Source organism: Homalodisca vitripennis, chromosome 8 (genome assembly GCF_021130785.1).
Source record: "Homalodisca vitripennis isolate AUS2020 chromosome 8, UT_GWSS_2.1, whole genome shotgun sequence".
NCBI lineage: Eukaryota > Metazoa > Arthropoda > Insecta > Hemiptera > Cicadellidae > Homalodisca > Homalodisca vitripennis.
In genome coordinates, this window is record NC_060214.1 from 109,721,030 (window position 1) to 109,746,309 (window position 25,280).

Here is a 25,280-nt window from a genome sequence, read left to right on the forward strand (position 1 = left end):
AATTACTTTATTCATTTACAATATTAATATTTAAAATACTTTCTCGGTTTAATAACTGCTATATAATGCAAAATTAATACTCATGGACACAGCCCGCGGCAATTTAGATCCGTGGCTTAGGCAGGACAATTTTTTTACGGATACTTTAACACTTGTCGGAAGTGGGTGTTTAAATCAGCCACGTATTTAAAAAATTAGATGTGTTTATGTGTGTTCTTTTTAACATAATATGCTATATCCCGGAACAATTGAATTTTTATATTTTTTACGTATAATTAGTCGACTTGTCGTAATACATATGTTACACGTTAAAGTGTCATATGGTTAGTATTTATCTAGTTTACAAATTGATTTCCACAACGATTATTTCGTTGCTATCATAGCAACCCATAACATAATGTAAAAATGTTCGATAGTGTTCGGCAAAACCCCCTTGAATTGACATAAATCGTAATTTGTCATGGCAGTATAATTTATCCATCTCTAGCCAAAACGTCAACCTTACTGAGATTAAATAAAACCAGTTTGTTTGGCAGTGTTTATGTAGAGGAAGCAGAGTAAATATTCTACTGCTTAAGTCACTCTTTCAGATGGTGACCACTGTTGGAGCCCACTTGAAGGTTGTAGAAAAGTGAGATAGGGAAGGTTGTAGAGATCTCTCAACCTATTACTCAGCTGTCACGGATAATCTAATGGAGATCTCATGGTCAGGTTTATCGAGATGGTCCACGGAAATCTGAGGATGGCAACTGAGAACCTGTTTTAGGGAGAACCGGTCGCTTTTGGTCTAAGGCGTGTGACTTTGGATCTTAGTTATATTTCACATAACACTGGTTCAAATAAGTTCTATGATCTTGGCACTTATTATAAGTACCGTCGACCTTGTACTGTGCCGACTCTCCTCCTTACTCTTTTTGAAGTTCCTTACACACACTAGTCTATGAGGGCTGGTAGAATAATTGTATAAGGATTATTACTCTCTCTTTTATAAAAGAAATCTGATTCAATGTCTACAATAGGTGGCCGAAATGAAGGTACCTTAATACAACTACGGCTTATTTCGTGATTCAGTATGATATATCACTTTTTATGTCAGTTAGCTGAGTAATGTCTCCACAAGAAAACGTTCTTGGAGATTTGGAGATGGTACAGTGTGGAGATGAGACTGTTCTACCAATGAATGCGTTTGATAATTTGGGTGACATTTCGTACAACCAAATTTGATATAAATACTGCGAAACAATAGAAACTTCAAACCTTGAGTGACAGTAGGACTGAGTAGGTAAAGGCCATTGGATGAAAAACTTTAGGGCCATATATTACGTATTCGTCTTTGCTTCCAATAAATTGTGCTTGTCAAATACTATAGTATAAAGGAGAGCGATCTGACTAAATAAAATGTTTATTACATTATACGAAATATGCATTAAGTTCTAGAAATGAAATTTGATAAATACTACCACAAAAGACATTCTTTGACTAGTTTTACTTTGGCGTATTTTAAAAGTTGCTAAAATGTTTTTATTATTTTACGCTAATCTTCTTGGATGACAAAACAATAATGTAGATTGTTTATTAAGTGAAGGTTTAATAATTGGGTACTGGGTACCAATTTTTGGTATACTTAACTTAAAAATGTTTATGCATATGGAACAAAAAAGATAATTATGTAAATGTCTAATATTCACCAAGAATAATATGTAAAATTATTTTTCTTTTTGGTTATCACAGTGTTCTTTTTTTGTGTAATACCGAAAAACTTTCTTACCAAGACTTAAATGTAAAAGAAGTTTAATGTTAATACGCAATTTTTCATTTTTCTTTCTCATAGTACACCTTTTGATAAAGTCGAAAGATTGCAGTGAAAGCACAAGAATTCAAAAGTGTGCATAGTTGTAAAATAAACATAAATGAATTTAAAATACTAAGTGGGACGCTTGAATAAATATACATTTTAGAAGTACGAGTATAACAGGCTGTTAATAAAGACAAAGACTATGCTACATAAGTGGACAGTGGTCTGTAGTGTTCATATTATAATTGTACCACCTATCTTCAATCAGAAACCTGCTCTTGGTCTGAAAGAAAAATGAATGTACCCGAATTTAAAAATATGTTCAACTAATAATGTAATGTAAGTAACACTTAGTCTATTTCACCCTTAATTTGTGACAGATTACCATAGATTTGGACGCAATATGTCTATGCATACGAGAACATGATGCTGAATAAACTCCGTTTGGGATTCAGAACTAATCATATCAGACTATTTACTTTGGAAGAAGTATTACATAATATATTATTTAGGTTAGGAATTATAAAGGTTTTATAAACAATGAAGCAAACAAAGTGTAAGGAACCTATTTATTGAAAAATTACTGCATTCTTGAAGTAGGGAGCCAATTGAAGAATACTTTTGGAAGGTAAATCAGTTGGGGAGGTCTAGTAGTATGCTCTGCTGTAGGGATATCCAGAGTAGGCGGCGGCGTTGTAGGGGTAGGCACCGGCAGAGTATCCGTAAGCGGCGTTGTAGGGGTAGGCACCGGCAGAGTATCCGTAGGCGGCGTTGTAGGGGTAGGCACCGGCAGAGTATCCATAGGCAGCGTTGTAGGGGTAGGCACCTATTGAAACGTAACTTCATTCAGTTTAAAGTGAGTACAGGAATTAATCGTGATCTCGTAGTAAAGCATGAATTCTTTATAATCCACTTGTCTACTTTTTGTGTTTTATGTTCATATATCATGACACTATATTCACGAAAATCTCAAAGATAATTGAACATAAACTGTTTCCTGCATTATATTTTTTATAAATTGGTAGCACTTTGCTTACTTTAAAAGAAAAATGTATAAAATAAGAATATTTTTTGTTTCAGCAATATAATGTGTATATAGATATACTTTTTTTAAATAAATACTAAAAGAATATTATAATAATTTTGTTAAAATGGGAGAATATGTTATAATTTATAATATAAATACCAATGCCTACAACATATCTGTTTATACAATCGATAATTTTCTGAATAATTATTGATTGTTTTTACAAATAAAGCATTTTTGTTAAAACATATTTTTAACTAACTAATCATCAGTTCCCTCATCAACTTTAAATACTGCCAAAATGGTTTTATCTGCGGTATGTACAATTTATAAACTATTATGTAGAGTATCATTTAGCTATCATGGTTTCTACTTTGAAAAAAATTCGTTTCAAATTTCGATTTACTAAAAGAAAAAGAATTAAAGTTGTATATAACATTATTTAAAATCCAACTATAATTTAAAATTTAGAAATGAAATTTAAAGTGCGTTTGTAATACTAAACTACACTAAAAGAATACAATAATGGAAATTCTAGTAAATCAGCATTTCACGCAATAATACTAAGTTTCCATCCTGTGGGAAGAACTAGCATAATAAACTTTTATCTCATTGAATAATTGTATTAGGATTAAAGGGAACCGTTATAAATTACATATATATATATATATATATATATATATATATATATATATATGTGTGTGTGTGTGTGTGTGTACGTGTATTTATAATACCGTGAATGACCAGTCACTAGTATGAAAGGTACTGACACCTTTCGACCTGCCAGAATATTGATATAATGAAATGAGAAGTGTTTGAGTTGAAAACACCGTAGTATTCATATTAGGCCTACATTTATAATTTTAAATTCAGTATTCTTGGTCGTACACAAAATTATTATCACAAAGTGTAGGCATTTTATATATTTTAGTGCTTAATTTTAAGGATTTCATGACCCTGTTTTTTTTTCAGAAAACTTTTGTTATGAAAGAGACTATTTTTAACTTTTAACTGGAACTTGCATAGGGTTGATGCTGATTTTAAGCAAAAACCTTCACCATGACATGGTTAGATCAGACAATTAAAAAAACGTTAAATTGAAAACTTACATTTAGATTTTTCAGGCAATTTTTGGTGGTCACAAAAATCGTAAGTAATAAGATACCGAAAAATACTATTGTAATCAATTTCAAACTTTGGCAGAATGATGATAAAAATATATGTTTGACGAGCATTTTTAACTGGTTACTGTAAAGATATGTGAGTATCGTTTCATCAAGTCCAACTCACCATATCCAGAACCATAGTATCCAGAGTAGACCTGCTTCTTGGTCCTGTCAGCAGGGGCGTCCTCAGCCATGGTGGCGGCAACCGCCAGGGCGACGAACAACTGCAAAAAATCAAATTTATTTTAATAATTAAATTGCAATTTTTTATTAGAAAGACCACAATTGAAAAAGTAAGTTATGAAAAATATACCCATACTGCTTTTCAGATTACAAATGAATAGTAAAGTCTTATCAATATTAGCTCTCAACGAATAGTCAAAATAATTTTTTACCCGTGCTTTAAAAAAAATAGTTTGGTTTTTAGGAACGTTATGTAACCTTACGCTGTTTTAGATAGTAGCTGATTCATATTTAAAGTAGCACTAAGCGGATTATTCAATATTTACGGTTTGTTATCAAGTTTTCCAGTTTTACTGTTCAACAAAATCTGTGACAAATAGGTATACTTTTTATTTCAATAACTTATGTTAACATTTAAATCTGAATAAAGGAGATGCTACTTAAAAGAATCTTAGTATTTGCCTTAGATTCTAAATGTTATAAATGCTAAGACTGAAACAAGCGTGAGACAGACGAGGTGCTTGTTAATTGAGCCCAGGTAATAATCACACCTACACGCCAAGATGCGCTTAGTAATCAATTACTACTTATCTCGAGTAATCTAGCTCATTAAATGAAGATTATTTGCTGCGGATTAACCTTAACTCATTTTACTTAATTTACTGGAGTTCTAATGGGTTTTAACTACACAGAATACTAATAATGGAAAAGAAATGGAAAGAGGTCTAGAAATGAGTATAACATATTTGATATGCAAATTTCAAATTAATTACATTACGAGTGCAATTTTGTATTGCAAATAAAACTAGTTTGTTTAAATATTTTATCTCGCATTTTTTAAATTTATATATACTCATCTATATTTAAATAAAAATGTATTTCCTCTTGCTTATATAATGAGGGATGCACTAATAAACAAAAACCGTTAAAACTTCTTCGTCTTTTACTTTATTCTATCTCCTGGTCCTACACTAATCATCATACTTTGTATATCATACCAAATTATGTCATGTCTTTAAGACTTGCAATGAAAATTATAACGCGTTTTAATTACCTAATTGCTTTATTACTAATATTTATATTTATCGTTATTTTCTTCGCAGATCAGGAATCAGAATCAGGGCTATGGCCAGGATGCAGCACGATCGATTTTCATTTCCAAATATTATCATACATGTAGAAATATTTATTTAATTTTCCAAAATACTCTATTAAGACTTATTTCCACATGTTTCATCTGGTTTATTTCCGTCTTTTGATTTATACCATACTAATAAAAAAATTATTCTTATATTGTATTTTTTAATACTTGGCTCTTTTAGTTTTATCATTATAAAACATTTCATGTAAATGTCCGCTTTTGAAATAGCTAATTTAATCAATTACAATCTGGAAAAAACTATTTGTACAGTATATTAAATATAATTGATTGTTTTTGAATAGATGAACGTAGGTTGTGCAGAGAAGATTCAATTTTTTATTTCACGGAACTATAACCGGTTTATAAGATTTTACTACACATTTAGTCTTAAGATTGAAAGGCTAAAATTCAAAAATGTATACTATGTTTATTTTTGGGCCTCTCTCTGTATTTTGTAATTTTTAAGAATTCAATGTAAGCTATTTATCCATGGAATGTATTATGCTAGTCCTTACACATCAGACTTTGTTTTAGTAAAAAAAATTAAATTACATAATGTTTATACGTATTTAGTTTTATATTTAGTTTTAGTTTATATTTAGACATTATATTTAGTTTTATCGGATGATCTGACTATTGTATCTAAAATGGTTGCATTTATATGCATTTATTCCTCTTATATTCAACTTTTTTGAATCTCAATGAATCTCTGAATTGAATCATTGAATCTCTTTATGTGATCCTACACTAAACATTAAGTCGATTCCCTTTTAACAGTTCTTGTGTCATTCATAGGATTATAGAACATTTTAATCATTAAAACTGAAATAGCAAGAAAATCGTACAGTTAACAGTCGTTATACACAAGAAGTTAATGTTTCCTCTTTTGGATGAATATCCTAATTGACGGCTTTAATAATAAATTGATTATTCGTTAGCGCATTTTCTCGTTTTTTTTATTAAAATCTATATATTTTTATCTATGTTATCTAATACTGATTTATGTGGTTATGAATGAATGAAAAGGAACCTTTAGTAAGGTTTACTTCATTTTTTTGAAAAACTAAAAGTTTTCATTCATTATAAAACAAGTTATTTTATAACAATAGTAAGTCTACCTTATCTCACATAAATATTGTTATAGTGTTTGTTTTTGCGGGATTTTTGTGTGTTTGTGTTGTGAAAAAGTAAAAAGCAAATACAAACAAAAGGGCTGAAGTTAATTAATTTAGTAACGTCTAGAGCGCTTTAAAAATGTTCCGCTTTGGACAATTTGATGTAAAATATGTTGAAGTTAAGATATTTATAATGGAATTTATTATTACTGAAAAAACAAATTAGTTTTGAAACTTTTGCTGAGACTTACCAGGATCTTGAAGGAAGCCATTGAGAAGATTAGTTCTGCCGGGTAAGAACTGATGAAGAACCCGAAGATTGCACCTGTTATATACTAACTGGAGGAGACCCCCTCCCGCTACAAGGGGCATCCTGACATTTCCGCGGCCTTCAGGAGTCTCCTACTGCTACGCCGCCGACAGGAGTAAAAAGTAAAGGAATTATGTAAAGTGTCAAATAGTCCTGGAAACGCCAAACGGTTAATTTACTAGTTCAGAAAAAGCCACACATCCTGTTGCTTTGTGTTTTTATTACCAGGTATCATATCTAACGATAATGGTTCATCTCGTTTACTTAATGTTATGGTAGCTCCTTCAGGACGTAAGCATCTCTTAGTCTTCTATTTGGACTACAAGTCAACACACTTTTTCTGTACATTATTTTCTGTACGAGTAAATCCCTCTATCTCGAACAATGCTATAACCTAACTTTTCTCTGAACCACTGTTGTTAGAGACCTTAGATTTTTAACTTTTATCACTAAAACGTTTTCTAGTGGAAATAATTTTATCATCATATAAAATCACTTTGTTCTACAATATAAGTTACATGGTTTTATCAAATCAATACACTCCATCTTTCATAATATCAAGTGTAATAAGGAGGATGGATAAATTTCTCATATTTATTCACCACTAACTTTCTTTTCAATATGTTGGCTTAAAGGATTTTTTAATGGACAGGACTTGACTGGATGAATATTTTTCACTTAATTTAATAATTAATGTTTTCCACTGTTTAAGTCTTTTTCTCAGAGGAATGGTAAATCTATACGTCAGTATTCTATTTTAAACAACTTTCTTATGATTAAAGTGTATGTTTTTTATAGGTATATTAAATATAAATAGTATTGAATTTTTATGATTATAACCATAATGTCTATACATTTTAAACTAATTACTAGCAAGTATTCACAGAAGTTAAACAAATTCAGGCTGCCCATTAACGTATATGATTGAATTTAAAATAAAAAAGGTTCTTTTGTTCTGTTTAGAATTTTAACCAGGAAACATTTTCAGGACCATACTTTCACATATTTCTTGTTTCTTTTGCATAATGGTTTCTTAAACTGAAACTTTTGTATGAATGAAATATAACGCACAATTTATGTACTTATTTATTGAGATTTTCTGGTTTAGCTTTAGAAATAATGAGTTTAAAAAATGAGGATCTCTTCGTTTGGATTCTAATAAACTTTTGGATAATATTTCAAGCTTCGTGGATAATATTCTAACGTCATGATGATGAGAAATAAGAAGTCACTGTTTATAGCTGGTAGCCTTTATGTTTGTAATTTTTTCGTAAATCTGCTTACTAATCTATTCCAATCTAACATCACTTATCGTAATTTTCAAATCTGTCCCCAATGGTTTACTCCGGGACACTTGGCAACAATATAGAAAGCTCCCTATGGAATGAACAAATTTATACTTTGAATATTTGGAATTTAAACTATAATTTAAAAGTTTTGTTGTTCTCTTAGGACAAGAAGCTTATAAATTGCACTTAGTCCTGTAAGAACCTTTGCGCTACTTCCGGAGTGACAGGACATTCAGGATGGGTAAGGTTAGGGAATAGGGACCGCCTCCTATCGAGATCCATGAGGAAGAATTAGGACACAACATCTCAAACGTCATGTCTCCCCGGAAGAAGGGGGAGGCCAGCTCTGAAGCACCCTCTCCAGCCAAAGCAGGCAGGGGGTGGCTCACCCTTTTTGAGATTAACAAAAACCTCTGAGGCTAGGGAACAAACACCACCAACTCCAACAGTCATCTCCCACAGTAGACTAGACCTATCGAACTGCCCATGAGCCCCAGAATCTCGACATTTGCGGTTAGTGATGTGCCGCTCCTGGACATCCATAAGGTTGCCCAGATTGAAGTGACATCGGCTTTTGCTGTGCCCAGTGGTGGGTTCAACTGGAAGGTATAAACCAACCAGAAGTGATCCCTGCTGGGTGACTTTATAAGGTCACTTCATACCTTAGCAACAACCAGGAAAAGTTCAAAATGTTTCCGTAACGATACAAATAAAATTCACCTTAATATTGAGACTTCCTACTACGTTATTTATATTACTTTTGAGTGGAATGTGATTTCATCAGAGTTTGGAAAAAATAAATATCAACTAATATCTCGGGTGCTTACGAAGATCTTAACTACGATTCTTTATGGCAACCGTATATGCGGGTGTTAGGTGAAGGGAAGGTAGATGAAACAGGATGATTTACAGAACTAGTATAGCAGGTGTTACATGGTGGAGATAATTTATCCACGCACCTCAGCGTGGGAGTCGAGATGGCTAAATGCTTGCAGAAACCAGTGAACTTACTATTAGTCTATTCCACTTACTGAACTATTTTCATCTAAATTTTTTATGAAAATATAGAAAAAAATTAGTTGCGTTTTTCATCACTTTAAAAAGTCTGTTAACTATTGTCATAATCCTAACCTGTGTTCCTAGTTCTCCTCAATTCATTATCTTCCCTTATAATTTATGCAGGGCTCTAAATTTTTATCAATTTATATTTCCCCAATCGATGCACTTAACACTTACAAAATACTCAGACATGATTAATTATATCATCTTCAGACAAAGATATTGAAAGTGATCGCTTTTACACTCTGTGTAAGGTTTGCTAGCGCTGATTTAACATTTGTATTTACGTAACAGTTACTTGATTTTAAGTGTAACAAGCTAAGGAAAATATCTGAAAAAAATCTTTATTTCCATACTTTTACCCTTTTGATGGCTTCCCATTTCAACACTCAAGGAAACTAGCGCAACTGAAGATTAATTTCTTTCTTCAGGAAAGTTTTTTTTATCGATTTTAAGAAAAACCAGGCTGCGTCATTTACAATGTAAATCGGCTGTCAGCTTCTAAACTAACTCTGTTCAGGTCAGTTGCCAAAGTAAATATGATTGATTACTGTTCGTTGTCCGAGTATAGCTTTGCTCTTTTACTCTCATATTGATAAGATCTGCTAACTGTCTTGTCTATTAAATTTTAATTAACAAGATAAGGTAAAAACCGAGGATTCGTTGAAAAATTCATCTCCTGCATTGTACGTATTTTTAATTTCATGTACAATATTTCCTTGCAAAGTTGTAACTTATTTTATATACCTCCAAAAGAAGAAGGCAAAAATCATAAATGTAGTAATTTTTAAAACGGTTGTTAAAAAAACGGAAATTGAAATTTTTTAACACATGGAGAGGACCAGCACTAAATGGGAAGTGCCTCAAATAAATTCATAAGATCCTAATTTTGTTTCAAAACAATTTTGTGTAATGCATTCAATAAATAAAATGATAGCGTGGTTTCCATAAGGTTCCTTACTACTTTGGGGTGGTATTCATTTCTTCGTCCATTAGACGAGTTTGTTACACAATTTCAAGATGTTGTTCAGTTAGGAATAAACGAAAATAAAAAAATATTTAATTTAGTCATCGGTTTATTTTGACTCTAGGCACCGAAGAGAGATTAAGAGAGACAGCTCAGTAGCACGGCAGTGACAACCAGTTTTGTTTAACTGCTCCGTATTTAATTAACATATTTTGTCGAAGGCAAAGCCGACTACTAGCGTATTTGCATATAAATCTGTCTACACGATGTCACCGCGAAATCTTACGTGTTTAGGAACTGCCTACATACATAACAGTACAAACTTGACGAGGTGGAATCTTACACAAAAACTTCTTTATTTAAACTGTTCTTGACTATATTAAATGTCTATGTATAAAACAAAAGTATTACATTTCTTATACAAAAATAAAATATGTACAATAATGATTGTAAAACATAAAATTTACTTATCTAATATATAAATTAAATTATGTAATACTCTTGTATATGGTGTTTGTATTTTATTTGTTACTAGATGTTATCCGCGGCTTTCCACGTTCTTATACTTCTTATTAAAAACACTTATGGCTTAACATGATGGAGTCTTATGACATTTCCCATACGAAAATAGGCTTGCATTCTGGTATATATTATTCCACTGTTCGTAGTTAAGATGATCAGAGTTTAACCTGACTCTTATATCATGTCTTGTGATATAATTTGCCTAGTTGTGCCAACGAAGAAATAATATATACATAAATAGGACTGGTAAGCCTATTTCAGCCATTAGGTGTCTATCTATGGCTATTTAACCATAGGGCCCCACTGTTGATTTTGCCTTATTCGCAAATCAAAATACTATGCAGCTCTCAGAAATCTACGTCAGTATAAAAACGTCTAACTTGTAGATCTTGTAATCTAATTTCGGTTTAATATGTTTCCAGGGCTATAGCTGAGTTTGCCTTGTTGTTCCGATGAAGAAAATACACATACAAACGAAATGCTGAAGAGTCTATTGCGGTCTAGGGGAAACACTACCTACTTACGTTATAAGTGCGAAATCCTTGTTACGTTCATGCTAAATTTCAAAATAATCGTTTATGAGGTTTTACGTTATAAAAGTCTTGTTTTTCGGACTGTATCCTGGGAAAAAATGGATCTTTTAGGCATGTTAGTGTTCATTTCTCTATTTTTCCATAATCCATTGGTATCAAAATATCCATCCATAATAACATATCAAAATATCAATCAACCAGTTTGGAGTACTCTATGCATAAACATTTACAGCGTTGTTCATTAAGGTTGGGTTTATAGTAGTGTTTAAATACTAGTTACCAATACATTGAATGTTTTTATTTTGTCACTCTTGAGTAAAGGTTATATCTTAATTTATTCTCTGCTATCTGCATTCCGGCCAAGCACTGTATACTTATTATTAAAAAATTCATATTTAAAAAATATTTTTATTAATTCTCTTTTAAGCCTCAGCTCTTGGCTATGCTAGCTTGTATTTGGTCACTGTGGCTTTTATTCCTATCATGTTTGGACCTCTCCGGGATTTGAACCCGTGATCTCTCAGTTAGAGAGCCGTGAATTCAGATATTATTGCCACTTTGTCGAACTTCAGCAGAATTTGCCAACAGCTGATTGGTTTTAGTTAAAACTTGGATTAAGAAATATAAACATTAGTATTTATCTCCGAATTCCAAAATCTTTCTCTCCTTCTAAAACTCATTGGACTCCAACAAATATCACAAAAAGAATTAGCCTAATTGGTCCAGCCGTTCTCAACATCAGCGCTTAGCAGCACATTTTGCGACTCATTTTTATTCATCAGATAAGATTAGCAAAACCAAAATCTATAGTAACAGGCCAAACAAATTTAGCTAATTTTTGTATTATTGTATTATGTACCTTGCACCTCATAATAATTCGAAAAACCATTAACTTCGAAATTGAAACTGTCTCAGTAGTAGTTTAGATTTGTCACTTTATTCTCACGGGATAAAATAAATCCTTCATTTTAAATAAATGTTTTGTATTCAAACTTATTTTAAACTTTGTATGACAAAATCTTTTGCACTGGTGGTCACAGTTAGTTCGTATGACTTTTAAAGTCTAGATAGAATACACTCGTGCCTATTTCGGAATATAACTTAGCACTGCGTGTGATTCTGTTGTAAATATTTAATTATTTGTTACCTATAATATAAAAAATAACATAAAAAATAAATTTAATAAAGCCCTACTTATATATCTCAATTTGAACATGGTGGGAAAAACGTAGGTCTGTTTAAAAAAATATTAAAATGTTTATTTAGAGCATAACATAAAAACCATCTACTAAACTTTCCAGGATTTCAAGGTATTTAAACCAGAAACCATAAGTGACAAGTCGATTACAAGCTAATGGCCTTGACCTTTCTTTGACCCCAATGTAGTCATCACATACACTCAGTAACTGCTCTGCCAGGTCGACACGTGACCTAGGGTTCCTGCCGGCTTATATAATCGGATCAAAGTTAATCCAGTATTCCGCATGCGTCTCGCAGTCATATCCGGCTTTATAGCACATGATGCGTTTAAATCTGTGGCAATATAGCCGCTGTGGCAGTTTGCAAGCCGGTAATAAAGTGCATCTCATGTTGCATGATGCATGATTCATGATGCATGATGCTGCTCGGGGCTCATCCAGAAATAAAAGATTTTAAGTTATATTGTGTGTCAAGTATGGTAGGGTGAGCTTTAAATGCAGTAATTTAATCCTAATTTAAGATCTACTACCATAACGGTTGTAGTTTTTTAAATAGACGAAATTGCAAAGGATTGAAATTTAATTATTATTTATGCCTATTTAAGACAAATAGATTTCTTACAAAACCTATTAAAATTATGTTCAGTAAAAGTATACCAGTGCGTCTAATAGTTCCAAAATCTCCATTTAAAGGAATTAATACATTGACAAAATCCAATTAGTGCAAAATTTCAAGGTTGTTCAGAAAACACGCGCTCTGTAGAATGTTAAAAAGACACGGCGTGATTGTGATACAAACTGTGTAGAACTGTTGTTAGAAAAACCGATAGTAACAATGTTCAGTTAATAAAGTTTCGTTAGAATGCAGTATGCTTCATGTCAATCAACGTTTGGCAACAAAAATCGTAACGGACAATTACGCATAAATAATTAAGGATATTCGTCTTGGTTTAGGTCGATTGTATGGATCGTCTATTGTAATCACCTTCATAATGGAATATTCGAGATATTTTCTCCGATCATGGCCTCCAAGACCAAAATCCACCATAGTCCGAAAAATTGTGTGTATGTGTGTTGGCTTACGCAAATAAAGCGAATTATGAACTCGATAACTCCTTTTAAATTTGAATAGATCGGTGCTATACGTGATACAGAGGTACTGCATACACGCAGGTTAGATGAGTTCTTTAGCCAGTCTAAACCGTTCAATCGTTTCAACATGGCAGTCATTCACATTTGTGCAAACACTTTATCTTGGCTATTTCCAAAAATATACCCAAATATATGTATATTAAAACATTTAGTTAATTCTTAACAATATTTATTAATTTACTTGATTTCTTTGCTGTTTCAAGATTGCGGTCTTTCAATGTTTGGAAAAGGAATGGATATATATATATATATATATATATATATATATATATAAAAGTTATTTTGTATTATTAGAATACAAAGAAAAGTATTTTAGAACTTTTTTAACATTTCTTTACATTGATATTTGTTATTACGAGTTTTTTTTGCTGTACATAGGAATAATTCTAGAAATCTAGCGTATAAAGTTTGGAGCAGTATGTATATAACACTGCAAGAATAATTGTGGTCATTTGCCGTAATTCTTAACAGATTCAAAGTAAACGTTTTATAAGACAGTATTTTCATATACGGATGATTGCGTTAACTATTCTTAACCAATGAAAGGTTTCAAGATGGTAGTCATCCACGTTTGTAACATTTTGTTTATCTCGTGTATTCACAGAATAAATAAAAATTCACACTTTTCTTAAAATTATCAAACAATTTTAATTATAATTTATTCATCCTTGATTTTTTATAACTCTTAAAAAGGTGTGAGTTCTTAGGTTTAATATTGAACCGTTAAAAGTGAATATCTATGAAAACTTAGTTTGGGATGAATCAAAACTAAATCAAGTCCACATTGTCTTGCAAGGTTTCAAAATTGTGGACTTTCTAAATGTTTGAAAGTGGTACGATTATATTAGCATGCCGGCATTGACAGGTTGCCCCATCAGAGTTGTGCAAAAATTCAAACATCTACACTAATAATGCAACAGTTTTAAATCTTGCGATGGCGGTCACATATGAAATCTATCTTTCTCCCAACTGAGCCGGAAGGTGTTTTTTTATTATAAGTTACTAAGGCAAAATACTTAATTTTAGTTTCCAAATACAGTAGGCTACTTATTTTAAAACTACTTTATTTTGCTCGTTAACATGATTTACAAAACACTCAATCTGTAGTAAAGGAATCCTGTGTTGAGTAGCAGAAAGGTTTGATACCAATCATCGCCCACTTAGACGCAGAAAACCTTGAACCTCTCTTAGTATGAGTGATCATTTGAGAACCTTTTCATTATAGTACTGATGGAGCGTACAGGATAATAATTACACGTCCACGTGAAGCTAGAAGCCTCTTGGAAGCCGTAATTATTTTGGTTACTAATCGTCTTCAAATCGGGTCCCTGTAGCTATAAACTGGTTTGCATAACTTGTGGTCAAAACTTGTCAGGTTTTGTTTTTACTATTTAGCAGCACGGTCAGTGACTTTAGGAAGCAGTGGTTAATTGCGTCCTAATTGCTTGGGTTAAAAGAGCAGAATGTCTTCTGTGACTATGCCTTATTTTAATTAAGTACTAAATTTTATTAGGAAATCCTAGCGAAATACGCAGTTCTTTGTTTAAATGACGAGATTTTAACTCTGTGATTATCTCGCAGAACTAAAATCACTTAATCACGCACTGAATTGAAACTATTCTTAGTCATTATAATACAAGACATTACAAGTCTGTCCGACTTACAACGCGAAAAACGTAACAAATGTCCCACTAAATTATATTCATGGCATGTCTTAAGATTTTGATACACGTTTGTACAATCTACCATATTTGCTTAAACGACCTCGTTGAAAGGAGGTTTTCTCAATTCTCGTACTAAATTAAACAATTTAAATGGAAAAGATTGTGGTCCAAATGTATGTTGTACGCCATGTTCATGTGAGTTTACTTATTCTTCGCAGTTCTATGAAGACGTCATTATCAATCCTCTGATAATTACCGACCACTTACTAGGATATTTTCTCCTCCGAACTTTACCTCTAGTCTGCACTTGATGATATAACTTAAGGAGCGGCTCATCCCCTTGTAAGCCTTATTCTATCTGTCCTCGCGGTTTACTATCTCTAGCTCAGATCCATACTAAGACGTTTGTTAGCGCTCGGCCTTCGCCTTTCCGTGTGTATATATATATATATATATATATATATATATATATATATATATATATATATATATACACCCACGGAAAGACACGGAAAGATAAATTCGGGTTTACGATAATTGCAGAATTGGAAGATTGTAAAGTACACGTACCGAACAGATTTTTGGATGTTTTGGATGAAAAAAAGATTAAAGAATTGAATAAAAATGATTAATTACACTTGATTATTACTGGAAAGAAGGCAATAAAAGATAAAGAATGTGTTACAATAAACTTTGTGGAATAAAGATTTTTCATTAAGATGTCAAAGATTTTCATTAAAACAGCTGAATAAATTAGAAGCAAACAGTTATTGATTTACAGATTCATTTATGGTACATTAAACAGTATTTTACATCTATATATATATATATATATATATATATATATATATATATATATATACTATAGATACAGAAACCCCATATATATATATATATATATATATATATATATATATATCTACTTATATATATTAGTTCTTTTATTAAACCTCATTTTTTACTCCGAAAACTTTGACAATCGCCTAGTTATGAAAATTCATAACCAGTGTTACTCTCTTCAGAAATTTGATTGCCCAGCTTTATATCATCGCTATAAGAGAGGCTAGTTACTTTCCGGAAGCGAAGATAATCAATTCGTTCCACTATGGCGGTGGCTGAAATGGAAAAATAACGAAAATGGTATATTTTTGGAGTTCTAAAGTGAATTCAGAGTAAAGACTACCCTCTATAAGAAGCTTTTAATGGTAATTCAGTTTATTTCATCAGAAGGGAGAGGGGCCACGAGTGTATCAAGAGGAATTTGCCAAAATTTATCACCGACTTTTTTGTCTCATGTGGATGTTGTTTCAGAGCAGAGCTCCAAGTTGTCTAAGTTTGAGAGCTAACTGGTCAGTTCTCTTGCTCTGATCTTCGCTTGTTTCTTGCGTCAACATTGAGTCTTATAACAACTTTAGAATTAAATGGAGTAGAAAATGTCAGCGCATGGACATGTTTTCAATCCCGCCAAAAAGATTAATCCCGGCATGTGACCAAAACTTTGCAAAACTTTTTGACAATCGTGCGTTGTAAACTTTGAAATGTGTTCTATAAAAGCAAATGGTGACAACATTCCACGAGTTGTGTGATTCTTTCATGCGATATTTTAGAAAGGATTATGTTTGTTTAAACCATAAAAAAGTCATTACATTAAAAGAATAATAAAGATAAATATAATTCATTATTAATACTGTGGCTCTTATTAGTATAAAATATATTTTAATTTATAAAAGAGGAGTTATTACAGTTTTTAAAGAATATTCTCAACTACAGGAACACGCTTATTTTGTTTAGGCGAAAAATAAAACGTATAGATCTATATTCATAAATATATTAAATTATCTGGAATTAAATTAGATTAATATATTTGAAACTTAAATTAATTATATAGTAAGAAACGTAAATAAATTCATATCAGGTGATTCCTTTTTGATACCTTTTCCATTTTTACCTCCACTAATGCTAGTTCGGCTAACGATCAATGTCATCTATTATTGGATTTCTCTATTGATTAAAAGAAAAAACGCAAGTTCTTTGCCTCTATGCATTGTAAATTGAATCTAGGCTCTTGAATGTAGCCGTAGAGTAAGATACAGTGGAAATTCTAGTTTCTAGATTATCTAGGCCCATCTAGGATTTGAGATTCTTAATAAATATCGAAGATAAGAAAACTACTCTACTCCTCTCCTTCCTAATATGTATGAGAAATAATAAGATAATATTCAAATCTTTTTTCGCTTTCTTTCTCTTCCAACGTAATAAAAATGTGATAAAAGGATTATTGACTAAAACAGGTTGTTAGATCGAAAAAAGGGAAGGAAGAGTTGTTATAAGAAGCTCTCCCAGATTAAAATATATTTTTATCATATTAAAGTGGTGAAATCGGTAGTCGGTTGGGATGTTTTTAAATTCATATCTCTTTAAGATAATTTTCATGGATACAGACAAAGTATAAAATATTTATTAAAAAAATGACTGTAAATTTTTCGGACTTATTTACAGGTAGTTAAGATGTTATATTTTCAAGGATGTGATGTTTTTTATTTATGCCCAAATTGTATTTCATTATAAAAAAATATTTAACACCCTATCTTATATTTACTTACATTCAATATATATATAAAACTTACATACATACTGTAAAAATTTCAAATATTGTCCAGCCGTATTTATTTTGGTCTAATTACTAAATTGCCTGAATTTCCTACTTTAAAAGCATTAATTATTTTCACGTGGAGTGAAATTTTACTCTACTACCTCTATATTTGGAGATGTTGTCTAAAAGAGCAATGAGTTCAGGGCAGAAATGTATTTCCAATCCAAAATCGATAACAACAACTTAAAGGAAATTTTCTAGTACTCCTTTTCTCATCAAAAGCAACCGGTAGCAATAAATATAACATATCTCTTTACCAGTTGTGTCCATATATCAGATATTCATAAAAAGAGTTATTTATGCTAGAAATATAAGTATAAGAATGTCACGAAGATCACTACTTTTTTATACCATGGGTTACTATTGTACTGTCGATGTATTACTATACTTTTAAGATGTGTCTCTTTTGCTGTTTTAATGAAAATTAAAAAAAAAAAACAAAAATTCCTAGACGAAATCAAATATAGGCTACTCGTATTAAAATATAATCTTTGAACCAAACGTATTAGTATAATTATCTCTTACAACAAATACCATTCTCATTATTATTTACGTTTATTTTCTCATTAATATGTTTTATACCAGAATTTTAAATTAAATACACAATTTGATCTGTTGTTTTAAATTTTGTTTGTAAAAATTTTTTTCTTAAGATATGAGTTTAAAAATCATTTGAAAACCATTAATAGCAACTTAATACCTCATGATACAAACTTAAAAAAAGATTTTAGAGAGTATTTAATACACATATTTTCAAAACACAATCCCATTCATGTTCGAAAAAGTCATTGCTTTCATAGTTTTGCTCTGTATAGTTAAATACTACCAATATCTAGCTTCAAGTATTTAAAAGTGTATCTTAGTTTTTTATGTTTGCCCTTAATAAGGGCAACATAATTGGACATTACCACAATGAAAACTTTCCACTCTAGAATAGCAAAACCAGACTTGGCATTAAAGAATGACGGCCATTTATAGATTCCATTTTTAACCAGGCACAATCATTGACAATTTTGATTATCCATATTTGTATTTTTTTAGTTACAGTTATAAATAGTTAACTTCATCATAAACAGGTGGTGACGTGTTTTATATAGATTTAAAACAGCAGGTGTAGGATTTTAAAAGAACATCACATTATTAGGGACAGTTGGGCTTTATTTTGAACACTATTGGAAATTTATTAGGAACATGGAGCAAATCTTTTGAAATAGATAGAAGGTTTAAAGAGTTCAGTAGCTGAAGAGGTTTAGTAGTAGGCTCTGCCGTAGGGGTAAGCACCGTACGAGTAAGGGTAGGCAGCAGAGTAAGCGGCGTTGTAGGGGTAGGCGGCAGAGTATCCGTAAGCAGCATTGTAGGGGTAGGCAGCGGAGTAAGCGGCAGAGTAGGGGTAGGCACCGGAGTAAGCGGCAGAGTAGGGGTAGGCACCAGAGTAGGCGGCGTTGTAGGGGTAAGCTGCAACAAAAATACACAAATATTAAATAGACATACAAATCAATTCTAAACTTTTTTTACATCTAATAGTAAAAGTTACCATAGAAAATATCTCCCTCATATAGCTCGATGCTTATAAATTATTCACTCATTATCTACATCATATAAATGAAGAGAAGAATTTAGCATTTTTAAAGAGTGTGAAATGAAGAGACTAATTAATCATGCATATTTTTATGTCTCATTAGAGACATTGTTGGCATTAGCCAACAAGAGTTGAGTTAAACTTAATTTAAAAAAAGGCAAGGACAGTTAGTTAATAAAGCGTACAGGTATCTGGGCTGAAAGGTAACTCGATTATCACTATGCACTGGCAGAGCAACACTGTCATAGAAATAATTATAATAATAATGAAATATTTATTTTAATTAATGAAGCATTTAATTACACAATTAGAAACCAACAATACTACGTTTGCAAAAAACTTTTGATTTAAAATGTAGATTTTAATTCTTGTTATAAAAGCTAAAACTGTATCATATCGTTATAGCTCATAATTTATTAATTTATTTTTATCATAAATTATTAGATCCATATTAAAATTTGCTCTTTATAACTAATCCAAAGACATGAATATTGACATGGCTTATTAGTCTGCTCATAATATAATGAGAATTGTTTATATGGCAAAAAAATAGTATGTTAGTCACATAATATTGTCTTTTCAGAACATTTATTAAAATACACATTTTTGTACAATTAGAACAATAATATACTTGTGTTATAATAATAACTAAGTAAAGTTTTTGTATAGTCTATTTAAGCTATGGAAATATTGTTTTAAATTCATAGGGTATGATGTCATTTACAAACTACAAACGTGTTATTTTGTAATCAGTGAGTATCAATAAACAACTGCGATATTGTCCAATGTTATCTCTACCATCGTATTAATTACTGTTTGTTTACAATTACCGCAGTTGCATCCAAATGAATTCGTAAATATGAACGAACCTTGTGAATCCGACTAATACGTTCATTATCTATCTTGTAAAGGTTATTGAACAAATTAATTCGTGCATAATTTTTTAGTAAAAATACTTGTTATTATGTCACCTGTTACCATTTCGTGTGATTGTACTCAATAACTTCTTATTTGTACAACTTCTTAGTTCACAAATTTATTTACTCTAGGATTTGTTCGTTGCCATAATGGTTGTCAATAACAACAATATAAACCTTTTCAATAACGCTCAGCCAAATCCCATGGAGTGGCATTACCATCATCAAACTCGATGTTGTCTTTAAGGAAAATTGCAAGTCTATAGGCCAGTTCGTTATCGATTACTTGGGGACAGACAGACACGTATGAAATTTGTCTACCTCCTCTAGTGATAGTCTTTGCTTACGCTCATCTAATTTAAATAATCACGAAAAAGTGTCCTGAATGTTTAAGAAACCTAGTTAGTTCTACGCATTACAGCTACTAATATTAGCCATAGATTGGCCATGCACAATGGCAAAGAATTCTCTTGATTTATTCATTGTTGAACTATAAATATTAAGTATTTCATATCGTATTGTTTCTAAATTGTTTTAATAGATTCTTGAACTTTTAATTGAATAAATTAATAGCACACTTTATAATACGAAGTTCAAGTAAATTGTGTTTTATATTAACCTTGTCTAACATTGAACATCCACGCGAAGCTTACAAATGTTGTAGTTTTTTTACTGTGGATCGCGTATATAAGTAATAGTGAAACACACATTTTTTTATTATTCAATATTTAATCTCCCTCCCTCTAAGGTAATACAAATTAATATTCATCTATATTTTTATTGCGTAATTAAACACTTTAATCTTCACTTAGTTTGTTGTTCCTTAAAAACGGGAAGAAATATTTTACTAACGATATAGTTGATTATTTTTGTGTTCTAAGTTATTTGTATAAGGTTGGGATTGATTACCGTAAACATCTATTTTGTAAACTGTACGTAATAGTCTAGCTTTTTAAACGTGAGAAATATTTATAGTCCTCTCTAACTCCATTAATTACTACAAAACAAACAAGCAGTTATGTGAAAAAATATGGATTTTTCCAAAAATATAAAGTATTCATATTATAAAATTTATAGATTTCTTATGATTTAATTATGATTTTTCAAACAAAATTATATTTGTAACAAATATTTACTTATGAGTATCGCTGTAAAAGAACTCTGGAAAACTACCTATAAAGAAATAAATTTTGCAATTTGGTAATCTTGGATTTTTTATCTTAAAATTCCATACTAGACTGATAAAGAGAGATTACCTCCATAGCCAGAGCCGTAGTAGCCTGAGTAGATCTGCTTCTTGGGGCGTTCAACTGAGTTGTCCTCGGCCGCGACAGCAGCGACAGCCAGAGCGACGAACAACTGAGGAAACGTATCACACAATAAATAACTTTTAAATAAACTTTATCATAAATCTTTTTTTGGTGCAGTGTTGAGAGCTGAGGTTATTCATCTAAAATAGTTTTATCATTAGAAGTCTTTGTTCCATTATACAGAGTGAGTTTTATGTCCTGGCACACCTGGATATAATTTAAACGGCCCGAGATATCTATGTGAAACCTTGACCCTACCTATTATAACATATTTTTTTTTAATTTTTCAAGTTTTTGAAAATTTCCCACCTTTTCTTAAGGGGGGTAAAGGGGGGCAACTAAACATTTTCAAATACAAACCCCTATCGTGTGACCCCTCATTGTAAAGGGAATAAAAAAATAAATCCAATAATCCAAACTAGAGGTCTCTACGTTTATTTTAACAGATTTTATGACAAATTTACAATAATAAAATCAGTAACTGTCTTGTCCTGTTTATCGTAACATGAGTCAACACTAACGCAAATTCTAAAAACAGTTACCTGTTTTAATGTAGCAGGTGTTCAAACTGTTCACCTTCGGCTGTTTGACAGTGTGCTAGACGTGTGTAAAAACTTGAGACATGATAGGGGTTTGTATTTGATAATGTTTAGTTGTCCCCCTTTACTCAATTGTAAATTTGTCATAAAATCTGTTAAAATAAACGTAGAGACCTCTAGTTTGCATTATTGGATTTATTTTTTTTATTCCCTTTGAAATGAGGGGTCACATGATAGGGGTTTGTATTTGAAAATGTTTAGTTGCCCCCCTTTACCCCCCTTAAGAAAAGGGGGGGGGAAATTTTCAACAACTTGAAAAATTAAAAAAAAAATGTTATAATAGGTAGGGTCAATTTCACATAGATATCTCGGGCCGTTTAAATTATATCCAGGTGTGCCAGGACATAAAATCACTCTGTATACGTATTTATATGTTGTATAAAGCGAACGTTAACAATGTATTGATGAATACCAAAAACGTTTAAATACCTTAGTAACAACGTTATTTTGATATCATTGAGTATTCTAAAACTGACATTTTTTTAGTTAAGATACTAAGTCACTAATTCTTTTGACCTTAATTGAATACAATATCAAGACGATCATAACTTGCAAGTTAAGACAAAAGCTTAGTGAACTATTTACTTTTCAAGAGTCAATCTCAAATCGATAACTATTATATTAAAAGATCAAGACGATCATAACTTGCAAGTTAAGACGAAAGCTTAGTGAACTATTTACTTTTCAAGAGTCAATCTCAAATCGATAACTATTATATTAAAAGATCAAGACGATCATAACTTGCAAGTTGAGACGATAGCTTAGTGAACTATCTACTTTTCAAGAGTCAATCTCAAATCGATAACTATTATATTAAAACGTTCAAGACGATAATAACTTGCAAGTTAAGACGAAAACTTAGTGAACTATTTACTTTTCAAAAGTCAATCTCAAATCGATAACTATTATATTAAAAGATCAAGACGGTGATAACTTGCAAGTTGAGACGAAAGCTTAGTGAACTATTTACTTTTCAAGAGTCAATCTCAAATCGATAACTATTATATTAAAAGATCAAGACGGTGATAACTTGCAAGTTGAGACGAAAGCTTAGTGAACTATTTACTTTTCAAGAGTCAATCTCAAATCGATAACTATTATATTAAAAGATCAAGACGGTGATAACTTGCAAGTTGAGACGAAAGCTTAGTGAACTATTTACTTTTCAAGAGTCAATCTCTAATCGATAACTATTATATTAAAAGATCAAGACGGTGATAACTTGCAAGTTAAGACAAAACCTTAGTGTTTTGTTTACTTTTTAAGTTGAATACTAGAGTGAATTATTTACTTTTTAAGAAATGACTCCTTAAGAAATGAGAAGTTATTTTCAAAATTTTAGTCAAATCTCAAATTTCAATAACTTTTATATTACAATGATAAATACATCACGTTTTCTTTATTAAGCATTCATAGCTCACGTATTTTTAATCTGTTATGATTTTGACTAAAAAATCAAGACGATGCATTTTAAGACAAAAACCGTAGTGAACTGTTTACTTTTTTTTAATGAATCCTTAATGACGGAGTTTGAGAAGTTATGTTCAAAATTTTAGTCAATCTCAAATTGATAATGTTTTGTATTCCACTGATATATCACATTTTCTGTATTAAGAAATTATTGCTATGACATTTGAAATCTCTTACAAATGAAATACAAAGTTTACAATAATGTTAATTCCATTAATTAAAAAAAATTCAATACGTTAAAACAATAGAAGCTTAGTTTTCTTTGTAATTATTTCTGTTTAAACCATTAGCTCATACATTTTTTCAAGTTAACTTTATTGTCTAAATATCTCCATGTCAAATATATAATGTCTAAAAATATTTCGATTTTAAATCTGAAAAAAATTGTTGTAATTTTTCAAAATACTTCTTTCTTATTTATGCTCTAATTATAAATTAAATTTTTTATGAAAAAATCCATGCTACGTACCAGGATCTTGAAGGAAGCCATGAGGAAGATTAGTTCTGCCGGTTAAGAACTGATGAGGATCCTTTAGATCGTACCAGTTATATACTTGTGTGGAGGAGACCCCCTCCCGCTCCTGGGACATCCTGACATTTCTGTGGCCTTCAGGAGATTCTTGCCGGCGACAGAAAAACTTAACCAGATGCCGAATTGATAGTATCGAATTGTCGACAACCTACGAGAAACGGGTCTGTTAATGAGCTTATAGACACATATCGCCCCGGCGGCCGGGTGATTGATGTCAGCGGAACTTCTGAACATGAGAAGACTTTTAGTGACAATATTGATTTGTATTATATTGCTATATTTATAGAATTGTCACCGTCATCATAAAGAATAAAGAACATCAATCATTCAATTTGAAGCAAAGCTAAACTCAAAGTTTAAAAATAAAACTACCTTCATGATCATTTTTAAGTAATGTGAGTATGTACGAATCGACATTTTTGTTTCTGTAAGACAAAAAATTGTCATTAAACCTTTTTGAAAAATTGCATATGATAATTATACATAGCATTAACAGAGTAATACATTTAAAATTTATGTAATAATATCTGGTTTTTGTGTGTGGAAGATTTGTGATTTTTTTTAGTTTATCTAATAAATACGTACAGTTTAGGAGCAGTTGGAGGAATTTACTTCACACAAGACAAAAAAATAGGATTAGAACACAAAAAGAATTTGGCCCAGCCTTTAACACTGTTAAATGTTTTCCTGTTAAATTTTGACTTTGACCAAAAAGTTTAAAACGTTCTTTCCAATTCCTTCAATGTTGAATAAGTGCCTTCAGTGACAATCTTATGTAAGAAATCTTTAAAGAGCTGTTAATTTTTAATAAATATAAAGCAAATAACGTATTATATGAAGTAAAATATATGCATTATCGTAGACAATGTGTTATGGATCTCTAGATGTGATACATAACGTTAGACTATAATTGCTCTATAGTGATATTGCAGTGGTTAGGACCATAAAATAAAGTACAGGGAAGAATTGTGTTTCTGGTTGATTGGTAGACAAATAAAACTAGCATTATTGCAAAAAATATGGAGTGAAAAAAAAAATATAATTCACTACGAAACAAACTTTTATACTTTTCTATTATTTCACAAAAGAAAACTCACA

The 25,280-nt window shown here is 31.1% G+C and overlaps 2 protein-coding genes across 2 annotated transcripts; both read right to left on the reverse strand.

Annotated features, from left to right (window-relative positions):
• Positions 1-2,350: 2,350 nt before the first annotated feature.
• LOC124367876 (keratin-associated protein 19-2-like) lies at positions 2,351-6,787 on the reverse strand. The gene is made up of 3 exons (XM_046825056.1): positions 6,679-6,787; positions 4,113-4,212; positions 2,351-2,621 (listed from the first exon to the last, which is right to left on the reverse strand). Exons 1-3 carry the CDS (start codon positions 6,697-6,699, stop codon positions 2,443-2,445), a joined length of 300 nt encoding a protein of 99 aa, XP_046681012.1. The 5' UTR covers positions 6,700-6,787; the 3' UTR covers positions 2,351-2,442.
• Positions 6,788-18,915: 12,128 nt separating this feature from the next.
• LOC124367874 (prisilkin-39-like) lies at positions 18,916-24,228 on the reverse strand. The gene is made up of 3 exons (XM_046825054.1): positions 24,120-24,228; positions 21,528-21,630; positions 18,916-19,230 (listed from the first exon to the last, which is right to left on the reverse strand). The coding sequence occupies exons 1-3, from the start codon at positions 24,138-24,140 to the stop codon at positions 19,025-19,027; spliced, it is 330 nt and encodes a 109-aa protein (XP_046681010.1). The 5' UTR covers positions 24,141-24,228; the 3' UTR covers positions 18,916-19,024.
• Between the last annotated feature and the right edge of the window lie 1,052 nt (positions 24,229-25,280).